General features: G+C 48.2%; 1 protein-coding gene across 10 annotated transcripts in view; it reads left to right on the forward strand.

Annotated features, from left to right (window-relative positions):
- Positions 1-735: 735 nt before the first annotated feature.
- Positions 736-21025, forward strand: part of ZNF618 (zinc finger protein 618) — a 95601-nt gene continuing 75311 nt past the window's right edge. For 9 of the 10 annotated variants that reach the window (XM_030506893.1, XM_030506892.1, XM_030506889.1 and 6 more), the window contains exons 1-2: positions 738-775; positions 17437-17693. In XM_030506893.1, coding sequence (XP_030362753.1) covers positions 17525-17693 — 169 coding nt within the window. In that variant the 5' untranslated portion in view covers positions 738-775; positions 17437-17524. Of the gene's footprint in view, positions 776-17436; positions 17694-21025 lie in introns of all 10 variants that reach the window. The other variant, XM_030506899.1, reaches the window with a different exon arrangement.

Raw genomic sequence — 21025 nt, forward strand, 5'->3', positions numbered from 1 at the left:
GGTTTATTTTATCGAAATCGTTGGCTGGCCCCCATCCTGCTGCACATGAATTGCCTGGTTCTGCCATTTGCACAAAATGTGAAATGGCAGCTCATATCTTTTAACTTGTATTTGCACAATTTCAGAAATAAAAATTCTGGTTTTGGAATAATATTGGCTTTCCAAGGAAGCCTCTCAGCACAGAGCCGGGGGAAGGAGGAGAAAAGGAGAGCCCCTGGTTGCTCCCTACTCAGCCCCTTGGAACAGTTCAGGGAGACTCAGTTAGCAAATTCCTCGCTAATGAAGGGGGGTGGCCCCTCTAATCGCAGCAATAGGGCTTCCCCATCTACCTCAGATGAGATCGGCTCTTGGATGTCCATCTTGGCTTGGACACAGCACTGATTTGTCTATTTCTGCCTTATTTCCTTCCTGCAATTGCATGTTTTTGCATAGGAAGTGTCATTAGACTTTAGTAAAGTGCCATAAAATAACTGCAGGAGAGTAACGAGGGGGAATCCACTCAGAAAGTCACCTCTGTGGAGGGGCTGCATCTGATATCCTGCCCCAGCCCCCTGTACTGGGGTTAAGCTCACAACATGTCCCACTGCACTGAGCATGGGATACGTGTGTAACTTGGAATGGGGAAAAAACAGGTATTTTGGGTGCATCATCCTCACAGGAAGAATTCAGAGGGTGGTGGTGCCTTTCTGAACCGAAGCAGCCTCATTTTTTGATGTCTTTTGCCCCCTTAGGCCGACGAGAGCAACAGCAGTGGGCGGAGGAGCTCTTCCAGCAGGTAGGTGGATGTTTGCTCTGCTGGAGTGGGATGTGGTGGTGGATGGGGCTCTGCTCGGATGCGAGTTTCCGCCACTTCGGGTGGCGAAGGGTGACCACATGGGAGGCATGAACTGGAGCTGGTAGAGCTCAGTGTCCATACACCCAGATTTGGATTTTGCTGCCAAGGTAGGTGTGAGAAGGATGAAGGATTGCTATAGCCTTGGTGCTGCAGGAGGATGTGGTTTGCATGCAGGGTGGGGTGAGACGCCCCCAGCCCTGTGCCCAACACTGGGTGCAAACACCATCACGGGATGGGGTTCTTGGTTGGAGACCTTGGGCTGTGCTGTGGTGGGTGGGTGCAAACCTGGGATCCTGCTCCATGCAGGAGGAGAGGAGAGGGGTGCCCCACCACCCCAGCCCCTTCTGATCCTCCTAAGGGTTGTCTTTGCTGCTTCTCACTCTGATGGGTGCAGGACATGTCAGGTCCCACGTTGGATGTGCTGAGGTTGGGTCTTGCCCTGTGCCATAGCCTCATCATCTCTTGCTGATGCTGTAGGACACCGTGTGTTGCTGGGATTCGCTAAAGATGGTTCTTCTTGGTCCTTCTCCATCTCTGGTGGAGTCAGTCCAGAGCTGTGACAGTATGGAAGAAGGGGCAGCTTTCCCTCCTTGGCCAGGCACAAACTCATTGTAGCTGGTTTTCTCTGCAGAGCAGCGATGTGCTGGGCGGTGCTGGGGAGGTGTTGGGATACGAGAGCAAAGCATGGCTTTGGGGACAGTCGGGTTTACCTGGTCCCGTGTGTGCTCAAAGCTGATTCCTGTTTGTCTGCCATCCACAAGCAAAGTGGCAAACTCACTGCTAGGGTCAAAAAGGTTTTGTGGTAAAAACAGGTGAAGATGTAGGAGGTTAGAGGTGCCAGGGCTGGAAACAGGAGCAATGCTGAAGATGCATTAGAGAGGAGAGTGTGTGGCCTGGGAAAGGGAGCAGACTGCAGCATGGAAACATCCGTGCGAGTTGGAGAAGAGGGTAGAGAAGTCAGGGAGGTGCCATCACGTGGTGAAACGATGCACAGCTTGTTGGGAGGACCACCGAGCACCTAAGGCACATTTGTGGGTTACATCAGCATGAATGGGGGACAACAGACAAGAGAAAACCAGAGCCAATTCGGGCTGCCATGGAGAAGAGCCAGCATGGTATGTGGGGCTGCCCCATCCTGGCATCACCTCCATCAGCATCACCTGCCCGTTCCTCAGCTAGTGGGCACAGCAGCATGGGCAGCCCCTGAATGCTGCAGTGGCACAAGCAGAGCAGCTGTGATCATGTGGCAGAAGCCACTGTCCCCACATTGGTGTTATCAGCACGGAGGCAAGACCACCACTGGTGCACCCAGACGTGGCTTGCTGATTGCTGCTGCAGGGCTGGGCACTGCTCTTCTGCTTGGGCAGGTCACCAGCGCTGCATGAAGCAGGCCTTGGTGAGACAGGGGACTTTTCAGCTCTCGGGCCGCAACACAAGAGGGACATGGAGCTGTTGGAGCAAGTCCAGAGGAGGGCCACAGAGATGCTGTGAGGACTGGAGCAGCTCTGCTCTGGAGCCCGGCTGAGAGAGCTGGGCTGGATCAGCCTGGAGAAGAGAAGGCTCCTTAAGGGGGAGACCTTAGAGCAGCTCCAGTGCCTAAAGGGGCTACAGGAAAGCTGGAGCGGGGCTTTGGACAAGGGCCTCTAGGGTCAGGACAAGGAGAATGGCTTTAAGCTGACAAGAGGGGAGCACCATCACTCCCCTCTGGCGCTGCCTGCCTCCTCCACATCTTGAGCTGCATTTCACATCCTCCCTTTTGTATTGCCTGTGATACCATCTCTCTGCTAACCCCATGCCAGAGCACCCTCCTGTTTCCTCTGGAGATTTTATCTCTCAGGTGAAACGCATCCTCCCATGTTAATGGCCGCTCTGTTCTTCCAATCTCCTAAATGCTGCTTTGGGGTCATCCCCTCATTTCCCGCTGCTGGATGTGCACCGGGTGCTCCCCACCACAACACCCCTGGTCCCTGCCTGTTGTTCTGGCACCACCGCTCAGCATTAGAGGGTGAAATATACCTCATTACATGCAGCTTTGTGGTACAGCAGCGCTGCCGATATTGAATGGTGCCTGCTGGGTTGGGCTCAGCAGCAGGGAGCAGCGCCAATGTAGGGTATCTTATGGAGAGGAAAACTCTTGTCTCAAGTTTGGGGTGGCTCAGCAGTTCTCACTCAGGATGCTGGGAATTAGCCTGAACTAAGTGCTGGGAGGATGAGTGGTCAAGGAGAAAGGAGCCAGGCATTTCATCCTGCCCATAAATTCCCTATTCTGAGTTCGAACTCAGTTCTGTAGCTCTCTCCAGAGGGTTTTGCAGAGCAGGCGGGTCAGTGCATTCTCCGTGTGGGAGCTGACCCTCTGCTGGGGTGTCCTCCCTTCCTGGGCTCGGCTGAGCACCCGAGCATCCTCCTGGAGCAATGGCCTTCCTGACAGCAGGTACCCCAATTCCACTGAGCTCCCACCGGGTGACAGAACTTCATCCCATGATTGCTGCTGCTTTGTACATCCATAGAGAAGTGCTGGGCTGGCCATCACCTTTTTCTCTTAGAAAAGTGGAAACAAAATCCACTCACATCTACCTGATTGCACAGAAGATGGTCAAAACCAGGAAAATTACCAAGGCCATTGAAGAAAAATGAAATGGAATAAAAATGTAGTATTTCAAGAAAGCTGTGTCAGTGGCTGAAGGCTGAAATGTGGCTTTGACAAAAGATCTTCAGTAGCTGGAGATACCAAGTGGATGTTTTTCAAAGTTGTTCTTGCTTGAAACTCGCACTAATTGCAAACTATTGAGGAAGCTTTTAAAGATTAATTTGCATCAGTATCAAAAAAAAAAAGCAAAATAAGGTTGCCGGGACAACTTTCTACATAGCATACTCTAGCATGCTTGGTCTGAAAGTGGTGACCGTAGCATTGGCTCGCTCCTATTTTTATTTACTTATTGTACTGAATTGATTTTATTCTGTTTCAAGTAGATGTTTCAAGCTCTGAAGATACAGGATTTTGATGATCTGCTCACCCCCACAGTTGTTTGCTGCCTTCGAAATAACACGGTTCAGCACATGCAGCTGAGAGTTAGTGGTGGCAGATTGTGCTCGCTATTCTCCTGCCTTATTAAGTGCTGTGTGGTTCCTGTACTTCACTAATTCTTATTAATGGGAACTGTTAAAAAGTGAAGAGAATTATTGGGAACATAGAAAAAGCCGTTCCTTTAAGGGGGCTGGAAGAGAGATGGCTGTTTGCCTTGGAGGAGATGACAACTAAGAGACAACCTGACAAAGCTGTGCATGTTTTTGAACACTCCAGAAAAGGTAGATCAGAGGCTTCCTTCTTCCATTTGCAATGAAAAAAGAGACAGTCGAGAAAATTAAAAGGCAGCAAATTAAAGGCAGTGAAAAGGCAGGATTTTGCCTTGCATGATGGGCAGTTAGCGTTGGGGCGTGTTGCCAAGAGTCGAGTGCTCGTGTGGGGATTAGAGGGGTCACAACTGGACAATGGGATCAGGAGGTGATGTGGGCTCTTGTGGATGAAGCACCTTGCCTGGGGATCAGTGACCTTGCTCCTGCCTACTGGGAAGTTTCTTGAAACTTCATCTAAAGCCCCTTCTGCACATGGTGGACCAGGTTTAACTGCTATGAGTCTGTGAGGCAGTCCTGGAGGGCTCAGAGGGACCAGAGCATGGTGTGGGAATAGCATCAGGAGCTGAAGACCTTGGGGTAGTCGTTGGGAGTTTCCATAACACTGTTGTAAAACTAACTACTTACCAGTAATTAATGTCAGCATTCAGATGGTGGGCTCTGGATCTTGACAAGAAATAATTGAAAACCCAAATGTGCAATTATGTCTGACAAGCAGCGTGTGCTTTTCTTGGTCACCAGAGTCTTGTGTAGTCATGTGTTAGACATGGTTTTATATAATTATTATTGTTTATATGGTGGGTGTCAGAGGAAGGAAGAATTTGAGTTTCAAGTCCTCTGTTGGCTATTTATTTTAAAGTCATTAGATTTGTTTTCAGACTTAACTACACTTAATGTGCGAGACTCCTGCTGAATAAATCAGACCCTGATATAGGAACTGCATCTGTTTGCGGAGGGAACGGAGCCAGCTGGAAGCTCAGCCTCGTCTACACCAGGGCTGTCACCAGCCGGGAACCCGCTCGCAGCACAGATGTAGCTGTGCAGAAAAGCAGGCTCTGCTCCTGAGAGGAGCTGAAATCCCAGACCTTCTGGGGTTATGAGCTGGCTCCGAGGGCACGGATAGGTCTTATCTTCATTGCAGCGTTAACAGCTCTGTGGGAGAACCATAGAATCACAGAATGGTTTGTGTTGGAAGGGACCTTAAAGCTCATTCAATTTCAACCCCCTGGCACGGCCAGAGGCACCTTCCACTAGAGCAGGTTGCTCCAAGCCTCGTCCAACCTGGCCTTGAACACTGCCAGGGATGGGGCAGCCACAGCTTCTCTGGGCACCCTGTGCCAGCACCTCACCACCTTTGTAGTAAAGAACTTCTTCCTCATATCTAACCTGAACTTCCCCTGTTTCTGTTTGAACCCATCACCCCGTGTCCTATCACTACAGTCCCCAATGAAGAGTCCCTGTCCAGCATCCTCATAGGCCTCTTTCATATTTTGAAGGGCTGCTCTGAGGTCTCCATGAAGAGATCCTGAAATGGGTGGGAGGTCTCTTGGAGATGGAGGTCCTGCAGAAGGTGCTGGCCTGGAGGGAGGCAGGGCAGTGTGCAGGCAGGAGTGTGTCCAGTGGATGCTTCAGGCTGGGGCACGGAGGTGGTCTGGCTCTGACATGGTTCACTTTTCCCTGGTACGCCAGACCAAGCCATGCTGCTTAGGTAGTCTGGTCATTTCAGTCTTTTATCTTAGAAGATGTGACTTTCCAGCTGCAGGAGAGGGTATTGAGAAGTGGTTGCAGCTACTTTGCTCCTTCTCAGTTCACCCTTCTCCATCCTCACTGCTGGCATCTTTCTCTTTCCTCCGCGCACTGCTTGCATTTGCAGACATGTCGTCCCTAGAAGCTCATGTAACCCAGGGGAGGGTCTGTTCCTCTTCCACCAGCTCCTCTTCCAGCTGACTGGTACTCACCAGGCCCCACTATTCCAGGAGGACAGCCTCTGTGTGTGCCCAGGCTGGAAGCTGTGGTCCTCTGAACCTTGGGAGAGGGCTCTGCACCCTACAGAGGGACAGGCCAAGGGCTGAGCATTTCCAAGAAGCAAAATGATTTGAATTGTTTTGCCTTCCTTTGAAAAGTCACCCGTGGGATTTTCAGTCCCAGAGTGTGAAGAGCTTCACACTCATCCTGTGTCAGAAGAGAGAACATTCTTAATAATAAGGCAAGGTATTTAACAGCCATGGTGCTCTCTGAAGGGTTCTCACCAGCCATCCAAACCCCAAACAAACCAACCAGCACAAAATTCCCCAAAAGTCCCCTCTGGCCAACTTAAGAGAAGTGGACAGGTCAGTTCTGTACTGTGACCAGCACAGAAGCTGTGGGAAACCCAGGCAGGTTTCCTTGAAACCCCAAAGAGGGTCAAATGTACTTGACAGTGCTTTGACACATCCCAGCTCTCATGGGACTGGCATATTTTCTGTTTAATCATAGAATCATGGAATGATTTGGGTTGGAAGGGATCTTAAAGCTGATCCAGTTCCAACCCCCTGCCACGGGCAGGAACACCTTCCACTAGAGCAGGTTGCTCTAAGCCCCTGTGTCCAACCTGGCCTTGAACACTAGCAGGGATGGGGCAGCCACAGCTTCTCTGGCCACCCTGTGCCAGCGCCTCAGCACCCTCACAGCGAAGAGCTTCTGCTTAAGAGCTCATCTCAATCTCCCCTCTGGCAGGTTAAAGCCATTCCCCTTGTTCTGACCCTACAGGCCTTTGTCCAAAGCCCCTCTCCAGGTTTCTTGTAGCCCCTTTAGGCACTGGAGCTGCTCTAAGGTCTCCCCTTAAGGAGCCTTCTCTTCTCCAGGCTGCCCCAGCCCAGCTCTCTCAGCCTGGCTCCAGAGCAGAGCTGCTCCAGCCCTCGCAGCATCTTCATGGCCTCTTCTGGACTCCACCAATTTGCCAAATGCCAGAGCCTCGGTGGGCTTCGGATGGTGTGAGGTGGGAAATGTCCCTTTCTGGAGCCAGAAAGTACTGAGAAGTCATAGCTATAATGTCTTCAGCAAAGCTGAGTTACCAGGAAATTGTTTTCCTTGGGTCACTCTCGTGGGCAGCTTGGGCTTGTTCAGGTAATGGTGTGGAGCCTCATAGCTTGTTCATGTTAAAACCATGTGTATCTCCACAGCAGGACATCTGCCACCTCATTTGTATCGCTCCCCAGCTGGGCAGTTTTCCCAGTCCCAAGGTCCTGTCTCCTTTATGTCCATCTTTTCCTGTTGCTTGTTTTATCCCATTCATCTTGTGCCGTTCTGTGCTGCACTGCCGCTGGCGGGTCAGTGCCATGGTCCAGCGCAGGCTCCTCATGGACCTATGGCCATTTGCAGCCAGTTGTCACCCCCTCAGTCATGTCTTAGTCAAGCAACACAAAGCTCTTTCACTGATATAAATAAACCCTTAATCTATTCTCTTTGTTTTTTCCTGGATTTCTTTGTCTCTGTTGACATTTCCACGCTTGGAAATGTAAAGACGCCGGCAGCTATTCTGTTATCATCTTATATTTAGTTTTTAACCTGCATCATTTGTATGTCACATTTTTTATCTGACTGAATTCTTTTAGCTTTTGGCAAATGGAGCACGTTTGTTTTTTGTTGGATAAGCCAAATTTGGTTTATATTTGGTTAGACTTTCCTCTTCAAACCATCCCCAAGATATTCCTAATAAGGACTGGAAGGAATTTGTTTTGCTAATACCTTAGGAATTCTTTGTGGCTCTTGACTATTGTTCTGGTTTGTATTTTAATGTTTCATGTCTAGAGGAGAGGCAGCCTGGGTTGGTTCTTAGTTTACCTTTTCAGAAGGATTTGGAGCTGCTGAGCATCCCCTGAGCAGCGAATGCATGATGAAATTCCGGTTGTTGTCAGGAAGTTTGTGTGGATTAGACCAAAATAGTTGGAAAAATTAACTATGCTGCTTTGTTTGTTTGTTTTCCGTAGATTTTAGAACTGACACCACCGTACCACTAAGTGTTGCATTAGTTATTTTGGGGGTTTTAAAAGCTGTTGCCTCTGTTGTTAAGAGCTGGCTGCCCTTGGAGGCAGGTGGTGATCCTACTTGAGACATCTCTCTTCTAAAAAACCCTTGGATCCTTCTAAATTTATGAACTCCATAGTAATGTTGGTATTTATTGAGGAGATTTCTTCCAGGAAAACTTAAATGGCCATTACTGTTACCCTTTTGCCTGCAGAAGGATGTGGTCTCATGCTCAGATTTCAGTTTATTTTGGGGGGAGAAAGAAGAACATTTCAGTGTGTCCCAGATAAGGGCAGGGTCTTGGGCTGCTTCTCTTGCCTCAGAAATTTTCTTTACATGCACAATTAGTGTGATGTCTCCCAAATCTTGATTTGGAGCACGGGCCTCACAGCCTTTGAGAGTTGCACATCCCTACTGGTTAGCTTCAGCTTACTTGGTCAGTTTATAAGTGATCAGTGTCGCCAAGAGTGGATCCACCAGTGTTGTGACAAAAACCGACCAAGGATACAGCCTGTAGGACCATGGACAAAACAAGTACAGATGTTTGAACTAACACTTGCAACACAGCAGTGACCTGAAAGTCCTTAAATCATGAGGTTCACAAGAGCGTGTTGCAGAGGAAGATGCCCTGAAGCTCCGACCAGCTTTTTCTTTCTGTTCTTCAGCAAATCAGATGATCTTTAAGGTCCCTTCCAACCCAAACCATTCTGTGATTCTGTGAAATCTTCACTCCTCTCCCACTGGTGGAGGAAGGAGTTCCCATTCCCTAAAATAACTTCAGAAAATGAGTGAACAGGTTTTTCCTATAACATTTGCTTTCAGAGGTTAAACCCACACTTTGAGAATACACAATGTGATCTTGGAAAGTGAGAGTTGTGAAGAGAATTGAAATCTTCTGGGGGAACACGAATGACCATGAACTCCTTGTACAGCTCTGTGACCAAGTGAAAATTTAGGTTTCAGACACATGCACCAGGATCTGCTGCCACAATGTGTTATCAAACTTCATCCTGCTGCCAGTATTTGAAATGTGGACACATTCCCAAATGTCCTGGAAAGAGTCAAGAATTAGAAGCCATATTTTAGTGCGTATACAACATATATTAAGGAAGCGTGCTTGCTTTCCTTCATTCAAGAGGTAACAGAAGAGTTTGCTGTATTCTATGGAGCTGAGATTCCCAGTAAGAGGATATTTTTTCCAGCAAACCAATGGCAGAGGCAGTAATCCACACTGGAAGTACAGTGCCTGTTGTGGAAAACAATTACTCAGATGAGGTACCCATGAATGAGATGGTTACTCCAGCACTTTATGCATCAAAGTCAAGACACCCCTATATAAGAAGCACCAGCTCAAGCTGCAGGTGTAGATTTGACAGAGGAGCTTCTCTGTGAGCAGTGATGCAGGACATTGAGTTGGAAGAGCAGGTTGGTCCTTTTGGCTTTCAAGGCTGTGAGGGAATATCTGAAAGCCAAAGGAGGAGGCATGGAGACTACAATCGTAGAATCATAAAACCACAGAGTGGTTTGGGTTGGAAGGGACCTTAAAACTCATCCAGTTCCAACCCCCTGCCACGGGTAGGGACACCTTCCACTAGAGCAGGTTGCTCCAAGCCCCTGTGTCCAACCTGGCCTTGAACACTGCCAGGGATGGGGCAGCCACAGCTTCTCTGGGCACCCTGTGCCAGCGCCTCAGCACCCTCACAGGGAAGAGCTTCTGCCTAAGAGCTCATCTCAATCTCCCCTCTGGCAGGTTAAAGCCATTCCCCTTGTCCTGTCCCTACAGGCCGTGTCCAAAGCCCCTGTCCAGCTGTCTTGAGTCCCCTTTAGGTATTCGAGCCCCCTTTAGGTATTGGAAGAAGCAAAGCAGCAAAGTGCTCAGCTGTAACACTGATAAAAACCAGCTCTTTCTTTCTTCTAACCCTGAACTTGAAAATCTTTTTGCCTGGTAATGTCCCTAGAGATGTCCCTGATGAAGGACACCAAGCTGCTCCTCTGCTTCCTGGCCCGCTCCACCTCTCTCCTCCTGTTGTATGGTGCCCATGCAGCTGGGCTGCCCCAGGGAGCAAATAACAGCTGTGGGAGGTGGTTCAAGGCCACCACAACTAATTTATCAGACAAGCAGATTTTCAGTGTACATCTTCCTTTTTCTGTCCCTGCGTGTATCATCTCCATGTAAAACAAGAGTCGATGTATATTTGTTCTGTTTATTCTACTTCCCGTAGCTCCAGACATGGCAGGAACCCTGTAGTTTCTTTAAAACCATGGCAGACGACTAGAAATTGAGCCCAGTTTCAGCCTCCCCCCGTTTTTGGTTCCCTTCCTTTCTGACAGCTGAGGCCTTTTGATTTGTCCTGGGACCAGCCAACTGCATGTTGGTTTCAAGAAGAAAAGTGGTAACATCATACTGGTGGTGCTGTCCTGGTGGGTTCTGCAAAGCATGTTCCTTCAGGTGCCCACTGCATGGTCCTCATTATTGTGCTCTGCTGAACCTCTTTGGTCCTGCAGACCAGAAGAGTGTGCCAAGGACTGTATGAAAGTGTGTTTCAAGGTGTAAGTGGGCACACAGCTCTGCCAAGGGTGAGCTGGGTATCACCATCATTGATATCACTGAGGCACTAGTGATGTGTCTCTGGTTCTTCCTGCTTGAGTGGTGTCCAGGAAAAACCTGAAGATGCTCCACATTTGCTGCTGGAGCGGAAGAGCTTTGTAGGTGTTGGTTCAGAGCGGGGTGTCCTCCTCCACCTTTGTTTCCTTTTCCTCTCCTTTTGAGGAGAAAACACAGCAGCTGACACTGGAGACTGGTTCTCCACTGATCTCACTTTGCCCCTCCCCAGAAGCTCGGCAGGATGTATGCTGTAAAAATAGCCTCATTAGAAGCCATCTGAGTCCATACGCAACCACAGATCACTCAAAAGGGAGCTCGGAGCACGCGTGTTTCTGTTGCTGTCTTCAGAGAATTACATGACAAATTATTCCTAGCTGGAAGAAATGTCCTTTTCTAATTGGGTTTTTTTCTCATTCTTTCAGAAGGGAGGAGTGTGTGTGTTTTTTAAGTAGCTTTTAGTCACTTTCATTATTTATGAGGATGCTACTCCAGATCAGAAAAAGCAAACTGCAAATGTGAGTTTCTTCTGGCTGCAGCAGCTGACGGGGCCCATTTGCTTTCAGTTGTTGCCAGTTCCGCTTATCCCAGCCAGAACGAAGCTCTCTCCGAGGATGAAAACAGCACCATATTGCAGCTCCTCAGCTTGCACCTCCTTCTCCTCTTTTTCTCCTTCCACAGCGGACTGGCTGGAAGGTGGCCACTAGCTTCATGGTGGAGTGTCACCGTGCAGAGGGCAGTTTCCTTTCTGTCCTTCCATCTGGAAGAGCTTCCTGTATTGCTCCCTGCATTGATGCTTGTGAGGCATCATCCAGCCTACCCAGCTTTACAGCCAAAATTGTACTTCTGGCATGGTCATTTGTTCGTATTATTTTGCTGCATCAGTGCTAAAGCCTCGGGCATTCATGAACTGTCATGGGTGTAGGACCAAGGGAAGCTGTACCTAAATGGGTCCAGGAGCTCATTTTACCTCTGCTTTTCCAGTTCCCCACGATGAGTCTTCATCGAGGCCTCCTTAAATCTCTTCTGCCTTCACATGCTTGTATTTGACATGAAAGTGGCCGTAACATCATCGAAAGATGAAAGTCTGATGATCAAAGGAGGCAGCTGTGTTGAAATGAGCATTGTGAGATGGCAGAGCTGGTAATACAGTAATTGGCTATGTGGCCTACTTAGTCACAGAAGTGAGACATGCAAGTGCAATGTTTGTTTGCATCTTTAATGTTTAAAATCCATAGAGTCTGTCCTGGCAGATGAAACAGCACCTCACCTGCAGCGCAGCCAGGCACGCTGTTGAGGGACAGTGTGAGCAGTGTGTGATCTCCTCAGTAAGGAAGAGCCTCTTGGATTGCCAAGCTCCACAACTCAGTAACAAGAAGATATTAAACAGTAAAAGAGGTTGGTATTCCCAAAGAAAGCTCAAAGACATGGAGAAGTTGTTAGATGCACCCTGTGGAAGGAGGCAGGGTTTAAGCCAGATGTACCAGTGCACATGTTTCTCTGAGGACCTTTTGTCCTGTGCAAACAGTGCTTTGTTTGAAGAATATCCTCTTTCCAGGGAACATCATGCCATGGGTGTTAAACGCAGGTTGGACCTGTTGAGGGAACTGCAGCTGATCCCAAGAAGGCCACACTTGAACACTTAAAATTCCATTGTTTCAAGCAGGAAAGTGATGGCATGAGGCTGGGGACTCATGTTCAGAGCCACCATGAGAGCGATGGCTGCAGGTGCCCAGGACGGGATCTGACTCATGGTAGGTTCTCACTTAGCTCCTGTGTGCATGTTCTGGATCTGCTGCTGCTTTATCTTCATCTCTAGTTGGAAGCTCTTTGCACTGCTGAGAAGCCGGGGAGGCAAAATGTAGCACAACACTGAGCAAGTGCAGTGTCATGGGATTGCAAGGGATACAACATCCAAGGACCAAAGGGCTGCTAAAGAAATGATGGTCACCTCTCTTGGGTCAATGCATATGATCCCTTCTGGCTTGATGCCATGCTTGATGGAGAGAGCATTCTGTCTTCTATAAGCTCTTTTATAAGAGCAAGTAGTGACAGGACAAGGGGGAATGGCTTTAAAGTGACAGAGGATTTAGAGATATTAGGAAGAAGTTCTTCGCTGTGAGGGTGATGATGAGCTTTAAGGTCCCTTCCAACCCAAACCAGTCTGTGATGCTAAGTGGAACCTTCTGCTGTGGCTGTGCATGTACCCCTCTCCATCCTATCTGAACTCTTCCAGTGTGGTAATTTCCTTTTCTTTCCCGTTTTGCTCCATGGTGTTAGTATTGTTTCCCCAGCCAAACCAGGAGCTTCAGACTCTGCTGTCCCATGAGGATTGTTCCTTCAGTCCCCTGCACCCTGGGGACAATCACACCCATCACCTCAGCAGCTGAGCTTCAGAGGCAGGAAGCCTGGACCGATCCTAGTTTTGTTCTAGCCACAGGAGCACTTTGGAGGCTGTAATGATGGAGGCGAGAAGATGGTATCCAGGTGCAGGGAAGGTAGGAGGGGTCCATTGCCTTCACCTGCTGAGCAGGAGCTGGTAATGCCTGTCTTGTGCATCATATGAAGCAATCAGAGCCTCCTGGCTCCTCTGTCCCCTGCAGAGCATGTCCAGAGGAGAAAGAAGGAGGGATGGGACTGTGTTATTGTTTGATTATGTTGATTTTAAGGTGTTCTGGAAAGCCATAGTGTTCCTCTGGCCGTTGAGCTGGAGGGAGTCTGCAGTTGAAGTTTAGCTAAAGCTTGACATTGGCCAGTGGCTGGAAAATCTCTGTAAGATATGGAATGGTGAAAGTGATGTGAGAACAGCTCTTCCTTCTTCAGTGAAACAGTGAGGGACACGAAAAAGGTCATCAGAACTGCTCTCAGGTGGTGTGGGACTGATTCTGGCCTGGTGCAGGTCAATAGCAAAGCAAAGCTTGCATTCAGGGATGACATTCCTGCATTTTGGCTGGCACAGGATGGGTGCCAGGGAGATGGGATGTGGCTCATGCAATAAAACGCCAGCACCTCGGGGTGTCAGCAGGGGATGTGCTGTGGCAGAAGGGGGCAGGAGCTGGCTGCTAGGAGGGTATGTACCGAGACACAATTGTCAGCCCCTGTAGATATATGTGTGTGCAGACAAACACAACTTATCTCTATATATAGCTGTATTTTTATAGATACATACAATAGAATATATAGATACATATAATCTGGACAACAAATCACATGGTGCTGGCCTCGGTGCTCAGTGGCAGTGCTGCGGGTTCACCTCACAGTGGGTACATCTGTACCTGTTCTGTATCCCAGGTACATCTGCTGCCTTTATCTGTCCTAGAAGGTATCTGAAGACAGAGGAGGGCTCTGTACATTGCAAAAGTATTGTAAAACTCCAGTGGTGCTGTTTTATTTTAATGGTTTTGCTTACTTTGTTTTTGAGAGGCTCGGCAAGCTCCTTTCAGGGCTTCTATGCTGTAAAATGGTGCAAAAGACAGTTGCGAATGTATTTGGGGCTGCTGTCCAAAATGTACACCAAGTACCTGCTGAGGCTTATGACATACGGGGCAACGGCAGAGGAATAGTGTTGCTTTCAGTTCATATTTGCAGGTTAGGTCCCACCCAGGAGCAGGCAGCTCAGCCAGGATGTTACTTTCTTGGCAGAGAGGGATCCAGAGTCAGCGTGTGTGAAGAGCAAAGTTCTTGAGGGTCTGTTGGTCTAGTCTGACATTTATATACTCCTACAGCTTCAGGCCGCCAAGTCTGACCAGTGCACATCCGCACTGAGCCCAGTAACCTGGGCCCAGGCAGATAATGTGAGTTTGATGACTTGGAGAGATTTGTTCTCCCTGAGCACATCCTTTGGAAAATCATCGTTCCAATGGACCACCATCCGTGCTAATGTTTTATGCCTCATTTCAACTGGTTCCAGCTTCCAGCGCTGAGCTTGTACACTGTTCTTCCCTGCCAAAAGAAGGAAAGATGGTATTTTCTCCCCATGAAGATGATAATATGCTGCAATCAAATAACTTCTCAGTCTTCCTTTTGGCATGAGAAACAGGTTGAAGTTGTTTGGTCTCACAAAGTCATAAAGTATCTTTTCCCAGTCTTGAACCATTTCAGTGCCTCTTTTTTGAGCCAACTCCAGTTCTTCTAATCACCTTTTAAGAACAAGTCTGTCTCACTGGGAATGGTTTCACCATGACTTCATACAGGGAGAAAATCACCAACTTGTTCCGTCTCAGGCATGTGTATCTGAAAATTGCCTTAGTCCTGTAGGTCAGAGTGTGGCTCTGGGTGGCTGCAGCACAACCTGCCAGCTTGGCATCATGGCTGAGCACTGTGGGTGCTGTTTGTGGGTGAACCCATGTCCCTGGACACATTTGACTATCCTACAACTGCTCATCTTGGGCAGAGCCAGCTTATGGAGTGATGGATCCACCGGTGTCGGTGTCCCTTGCACAGTCATTGCTCTCCACCCCTCCATGGGTCACCCATCATTTTTAGCACCAGTGATGTTAAATTTCATTCCAGAATAGTAATAAATCTGTCCCTCATCAACCATTTCAGGAGCCCTGTGGAAGTGCCCCCACTCAGGAGTGATACACCTTGACGCCAGCGCTTTGCCCTGCAGCTCATGGCCTGTTGTTCACTTCATGCCATGTTCTGCTGATTTGTTTTTAGTCTGAAGGTGACATGATGCGAAGCTGGGTGCCCTCAGAAGGTCTCCTGTGTCCTTACGCAATTTATAATCTCCTCAGAAAGCTGTATCCTTAACATCACTGCTAGTTGTATAAGCTTTTAATTCCACATCGCTTGGCTCCTGCATTGATTTTTATGTTGCTTTGTCCAGGATTGGCAAGTACAGGTTTCTGAACCGTCCATTCTGCCTTCACTTGAGGTGCAGAGCTGTTCACCTTCCTGCCTACCAGTGGGAATTGTACTGGCTTGATTGTCATCAAAGGGGAGAAATGTTTCCCCACCACCACTATTGCTTTTGCTGCCTTTATCAGTGTTTTGCATTTCACACCTTGTTGGTTCAATTGATTTGCAATTAATCCCACCCTTTTCTGATTGCTGAGTGGTTTGTACTTGAGCTCCTGGCTGTTGCCTGCATTTGGCTTCAGAATGGATGCTGAGCCATACAGCTGTTGGGTGAGATTGATGGACCTTTTGGATATCCAGTAATATTGCCATAAAGACTGTCTGGTTTCAATCACATTTTCTTTATATTAATTCATCTTTCTCACTTGAAAAAGCCTTGTATGATTTTGGGAGCATGGCAGGGGATTGGAGTAAGTATGAGGAGAATGGGAAAGATTGGGAAGGCAGGTCAAGGCTAATGCTCTCTGTTTAGGGGCTATTAATTGTACATTTCATTCCATAATGGGAATGAAGGGATGAATAATAAAATATGTGGTGATGTGATGTGACTGACCCATTTTGAAATAGGAACTACATTTCTGTGTAGGAGGTTGTGTAGTAATTACTGTAGAAGATTGTTCTCTTCCTTCATCTCTCCTCTCATCTCCATCCTCCCAGGGTTACCTACTGGGCACTTCCAGTTGCAGCATTTTGATTTCTCTACCAGCCCCATAACCAAGTGTCAGAAGCCGTTGCAGGTGTTAGTTTTCTAACATTTTAATTCGTACCTTGTTCTGACTTTCTACGATGTTCCAAGCAATGGGATTTCCTTCTCTTTCACTATTGCATGGTCCAACGACTCTCATCCATAAGTTCAGCCTATTTTCTGCTTTATTTTGCCTATTACTTGTGCTTAAAACGTTTTCAAACACCTTCGGCTGTTCTCAGTGTTTCCATGACTCTAAATATGTCAGTGTCTTTAAAATCTCTCTTTCTGGATAGTCTCAGCTATTATATATTTAGTTCTTCAGATTTCTGCACAGACTGAACCAGCAGTTATTTTATCTTTCACTGCACATAGGAATTTTTTAATAAACAATATTAAAAACAGGGAGCCCGCGATGAGTGGTGGGATGGTGCGTTTGGAAAAGGAGCTACACTGACTTATTACCTAGTCCTTGTCTGTTGTGCTCAAACTCCCTCTGCCTTTTGCCACCATAGTACTTGTTCATGTTTTGCTGCTTTGGGGTGTCCAGTTTCCTTCCTTTTTTAAGGAGTTTTGAGTATTTATTTATTTAGATTGATTTCTCCCATGAATTTCCAGCTTTTTCTTTCCAAGATGAAAACGTGCTGTTTCCTTAATCTGTTTCTAAATACACTGACCCCCTCCTTTCTTCTATCTGCCTTTCCCCATCCATCATGATTTCTCTTGTCATCTTTGATACTTGTATCTGTCCATAATGTGATAGTCTCCTTAAATATCATTATACTGCAGATGATCCCTTTTGATCATCACTGTGTGTGTTAAATAAGGTTATACCAATACCATAGGATGCTGGGTTGCTTTGAAGGGTTAAAAGTGGGAACACAAGTGTAGATGAGCTTGTGGAGGAGTGCATACAGGTGAAGATAGCTCCAAATTAAAGATGTCAGGAGAATATGGCTTTTCTTTTGCATGTATGAACTAGTCTTGGCATATTTCGTGATGTCAGGACTGGTGGAGTTGTGCTTCTGGCCTGCAAGGAACTGGTGGAATTCTGTGCTCTTGTTTCATGGTCCAATCTGTGTCTGGCTACTGCTGTTCTTTGTGAGGATAAGGTTATTTTCTTTACTAGCAAGTGGTTTTATTACTTTTGTCTGGTTAGATTTAATGACTTACCACATATGACAGACACACCTACCTATACTTATTTTAAATAAACTGCATTAAATAAAAGTGCCTTTAATTAGGTCCTAGTGATGAGAAAGTGATCGCTTGACACTGAGGATTCATGTTTTCTCCTCTTTTCCCCCCATTCAGGGAGTGTTTGAAGAGGAGCCCGCGGAGCCCGAAAGCGGAGGGCTCCGAGTCGGTGACATCTCAGTCCTCACCCAGTGAAGAGGCTGGAATGATGACTGAGGTGAAAGTGAAAACAGAGGTACCAGATGACTATATCGAAGAGGTGATCTGGCAGGATGACACCAAAGATTCCAAGAAGAACATAAAAGATGGGCCGGGAGATGTGCCCGCAGAGATCTGCGTGGTCATAGGTGGGGTCCGCAACCAGCAGACGCTCGGTAAGCAGTGGGGTGATGCACCCCATCAGTTGGTCCTCTTGAGTCCGTGGTGTGGGGAGAAGATCGAGGCTCTGGAGAGCTGTTCCTGAAGCTCAGCTCTGCTGGAGGGACCATAGCCAAGGTGCACATCAGTCACAGTTTCCTGCCTCAGGATTACTGATCTTCTATAACTTCTGCTCTCTGTTTGTATCTGGTCACCTCTAAAGGCTCAACCAAGATCAGGGTAACTGTAAGAAAAAGCTTATTACCTCTTAAATGTCTTGCCCAGCAGTTACGTGCAAAATTCGTGGTGAACCCAAGGCTGGTAGTAGGTGTGTTGGGCGGGATGAGGTGGTAGATGAGGAGGAACAGGAGGGAAGCCTGAGAAACAGTTGAAATGTTTGGAGGACAGTTGCTTTGTGGACGCTTTCTGTAAATAATTAGATTTAGCTCAAACCCAGGTTTTACAGGTTGTTTGTTTTTCTGTTCACTAGTAAATTTGAGGGAATAATTTTGACTTTTGGGTGTCTGTAGTGTGCCAGGTCCAAAACAGTAATTCCTGTCCCCACCGCACCTCAAACTGTGATGAAAAGAAGCTTTTTGTGGTTTTTTTTTCTGTGAACATCAGACCATGCTGTCCTCCTGCTCCAGGGGTCCTGGAGAGGCACCACTCTTGCTAAAGGGACTCCTCTGTTGGTTCTGACATGGAGCAGGTCCCAGCAGTGACTCTGAGAGCCACGGGCAGCTGCTGGTAAGAAGAAAAAAGAGCACTTGGACCATGTTTCCTTCAAGGGACTCAAGAGAAAGCTTATTTGAGCTGCCCAGTGTTGCTGTTGGGGTTGGTTTATCTTGCAGGGGGAGAGAAAAGAGGTATTGATGTTAGGTTTCCTCCTGGTTTTTGCTTTAGCATTGCCCATGCTGTTGGAAAGAAACCCTGGAGGTGTTGGTAGCTGTTGGAAAGAAACCCTGGAGGTGTTGGTAGCTGGTGAATGTCTTGGGAGCATTATTGTTCGGTTCCGCAGTAGGACAGCCACTAAGAACAGCAGGGTGGGAGGTCACTGCTGTTTGTGCAGGTAAAAACATCTGGGGAAAACCTGAGAAGTCTGAAACTGTTTCTGAATTAAAGATCTTAGAATTTGGAGGAATTATTCTGTGTGTATTCAGAATTCTTGAGTCTCCAGAGCTCTTGAGAGGATGATCACGGCATGGGCATCCCTGAAATGCAGAGGCGTCTCTCGTGCCCTGGGAGGGAAGAGTGGGGATGTGACCATTGATGGGAAGCAATAGGAGCTTTTCCTTCAGCCATGGTCACCAGCCCTTGATGAAAGCATCTGCAGGTTGGCCATCTGCTGCGTTGGACTCCCTCTTCCCATGGCTTCTGGCTAGGCAGCAGCAGCTGGGCTGCAGATGATGTCCTCCGGGAACAGTAGTTTCCTGCTAAGGTTGACTATATTGTTGTGCAAAGTGGGGAGTGGGCTTTTGCTGTTGTATGACTTGGACCTACATCAACATGTACCTATGGAGAACGTTGGGGACAGGCTGGCGTGAGGGTGGACACAGTTCAACATACAGACACCATGGGAAGTGGGATGGAAAGCTGTGTACTGGTTAACAAGTGGTGGTTGAAAGCTGTAGAAAGTAAACTGGAGAGCTTCTGTTGGGAAGGGCCTTTTCACATGAAACGTGCATCATATTTGTTGTTTTAGAGACTCGCCCTGGGTTTCTTTAAGGGCAACTTGGTCCTGAGGCAATTGGCAGTTGATGGATTCCTTTTTGAAAAGAGCCCTGCAAGTGCCCCCATTCATCCACCATTCACTCTGTTGGGGAAGTGGCTCTGAATAACTTGCCTGTTTGGCCACCCAATACTGGGCTCTGTGTGGACCGACTGTGGTGCCCAGATATCAGTTCCTTGTGGTTTCTTGAACTGGCTCCCAGTCAATTTTTCTGGTCCCCTTCATCCCCTTGCAGAAACCATGGCCTGGCACTATCCATGGCTACACACGTCTGTGTAACTCACACAGGAAGTGTCCCATCCCTGCTGCTCCGTTGGCGATTCTGGCTGCTGCTCTGGAGCAGCCCAAGTTCCCAACAGAAGACACTGATGCCTCCTGCCTCCAGAGCAAAGGCTTCAAGCTCTCTGCTGCTGCTCACTGGTACTTCCAGGAGTTTTCCTCCCTGAAGCCTTTCCCGTGATGTGTTCTGGTAGCCTTGTATCTAAATCACTTCAGCCATGCAGAAAGCCAGGGCTTTGCTAGGATTTTATTCGCCTTCATCAGGGAGGCTGAGATGGGAGGTGTCGAAAGCAGTTATTTGTTATAGTAATTCATGATGCAGCATGAAGTGGTGAATCAGGAGGAAATGAATCCCTCTCCTTCCCATGGAAGTGCTGACCCCTAGACTGTCTCCTTCCATGGTGTGCTGGGGATGGTCGGTTAAGTGGGGGATGTGTTGTCTGAGCTGGGGCTACAGTGCTGAGGCTTCAGGGCACATGTGGCTCCAAGTGAGAGCCAGCCAGCTTCCTGCGGGGCTCAGCTTCGGGAGCTGGCTGAAATATGCTGTAGAAGATTTATGTCTCTGCTCTGAGTCACACATCTCCTGCAGGAGCGGGCTGTATTTATATTTTCAGTTGTTTCTTGGAGCAGTTTGTAACAGGGTTTCCCAGCTCAGCTGCTGCTATTTGCTTGTAGTGTTTTCATCAGATCAGGCCTTGTGTGTGCTGCCTCCTGTTCAGTTACACGTTCATGTGTCTCTCCCTGCACTTTGGGCTACTCCAGGCTCTGTTTCCATCCCTTTGGAGCAGCCCAAACTCCATGATGCTTGAAAGTGGATGGAGTGAAAAAGGATGGGTGGTGGCAGTGGCTGCGGTCCCTCCCCAAAGAGCCGGTGCTGATATTTGTGGCTTTGGACCATTTTCCTTTCAGCTGCTTTTCTACAGAAGCTTTGCAAGTCCCGTGGTGTCCCCCTTTGCGCATCCCAAGCAAAGAAAGCCAGCGGAGAGATTGGCTTCAAGCCTGGGTCAGCCAGCAGCAGACTGGTACCGCCAGCGTGGATCCATGCTGGTTCCCGTCCCCCAGCTGGCACCCCCCGCAGAACCACCGGGCCTCCCTGCCTCATCGGTGGTGTGTTTCTTGCCTTGCACAGCTCAGAGATGCAACGTGCACTGTTCTCTTCTTTTTTTCTTGCTGGGTTGACGTGCTGGCCTTGGGCCAGGGTCATTCGGAGAGCTCCAACACATCCAGGCTCCTTCAGTCTGGAAAAGAGAAGGCTCCGGGAAGACCTTGTAACAGTCTTCTGGTAGTGGGAGAGGGGCTTTTGGCAAGGGCCTGTAGGGACAGGACAAGGGGAATGGCTTT

The sequence above is a fragment of the Strigops habroptila genome, chromosome 15, assembly GCF_004027225.2.
Source record: "Strigops habroptila isolate Jane chromosome 15, bStrHab1.2.pri, whole genome shotgun sequence".
NCBI lineage: Eukaryota > Metazoa > Chordata > Aves > Psittaciformes > Psittacidae > Strigops > Strigops habroptila.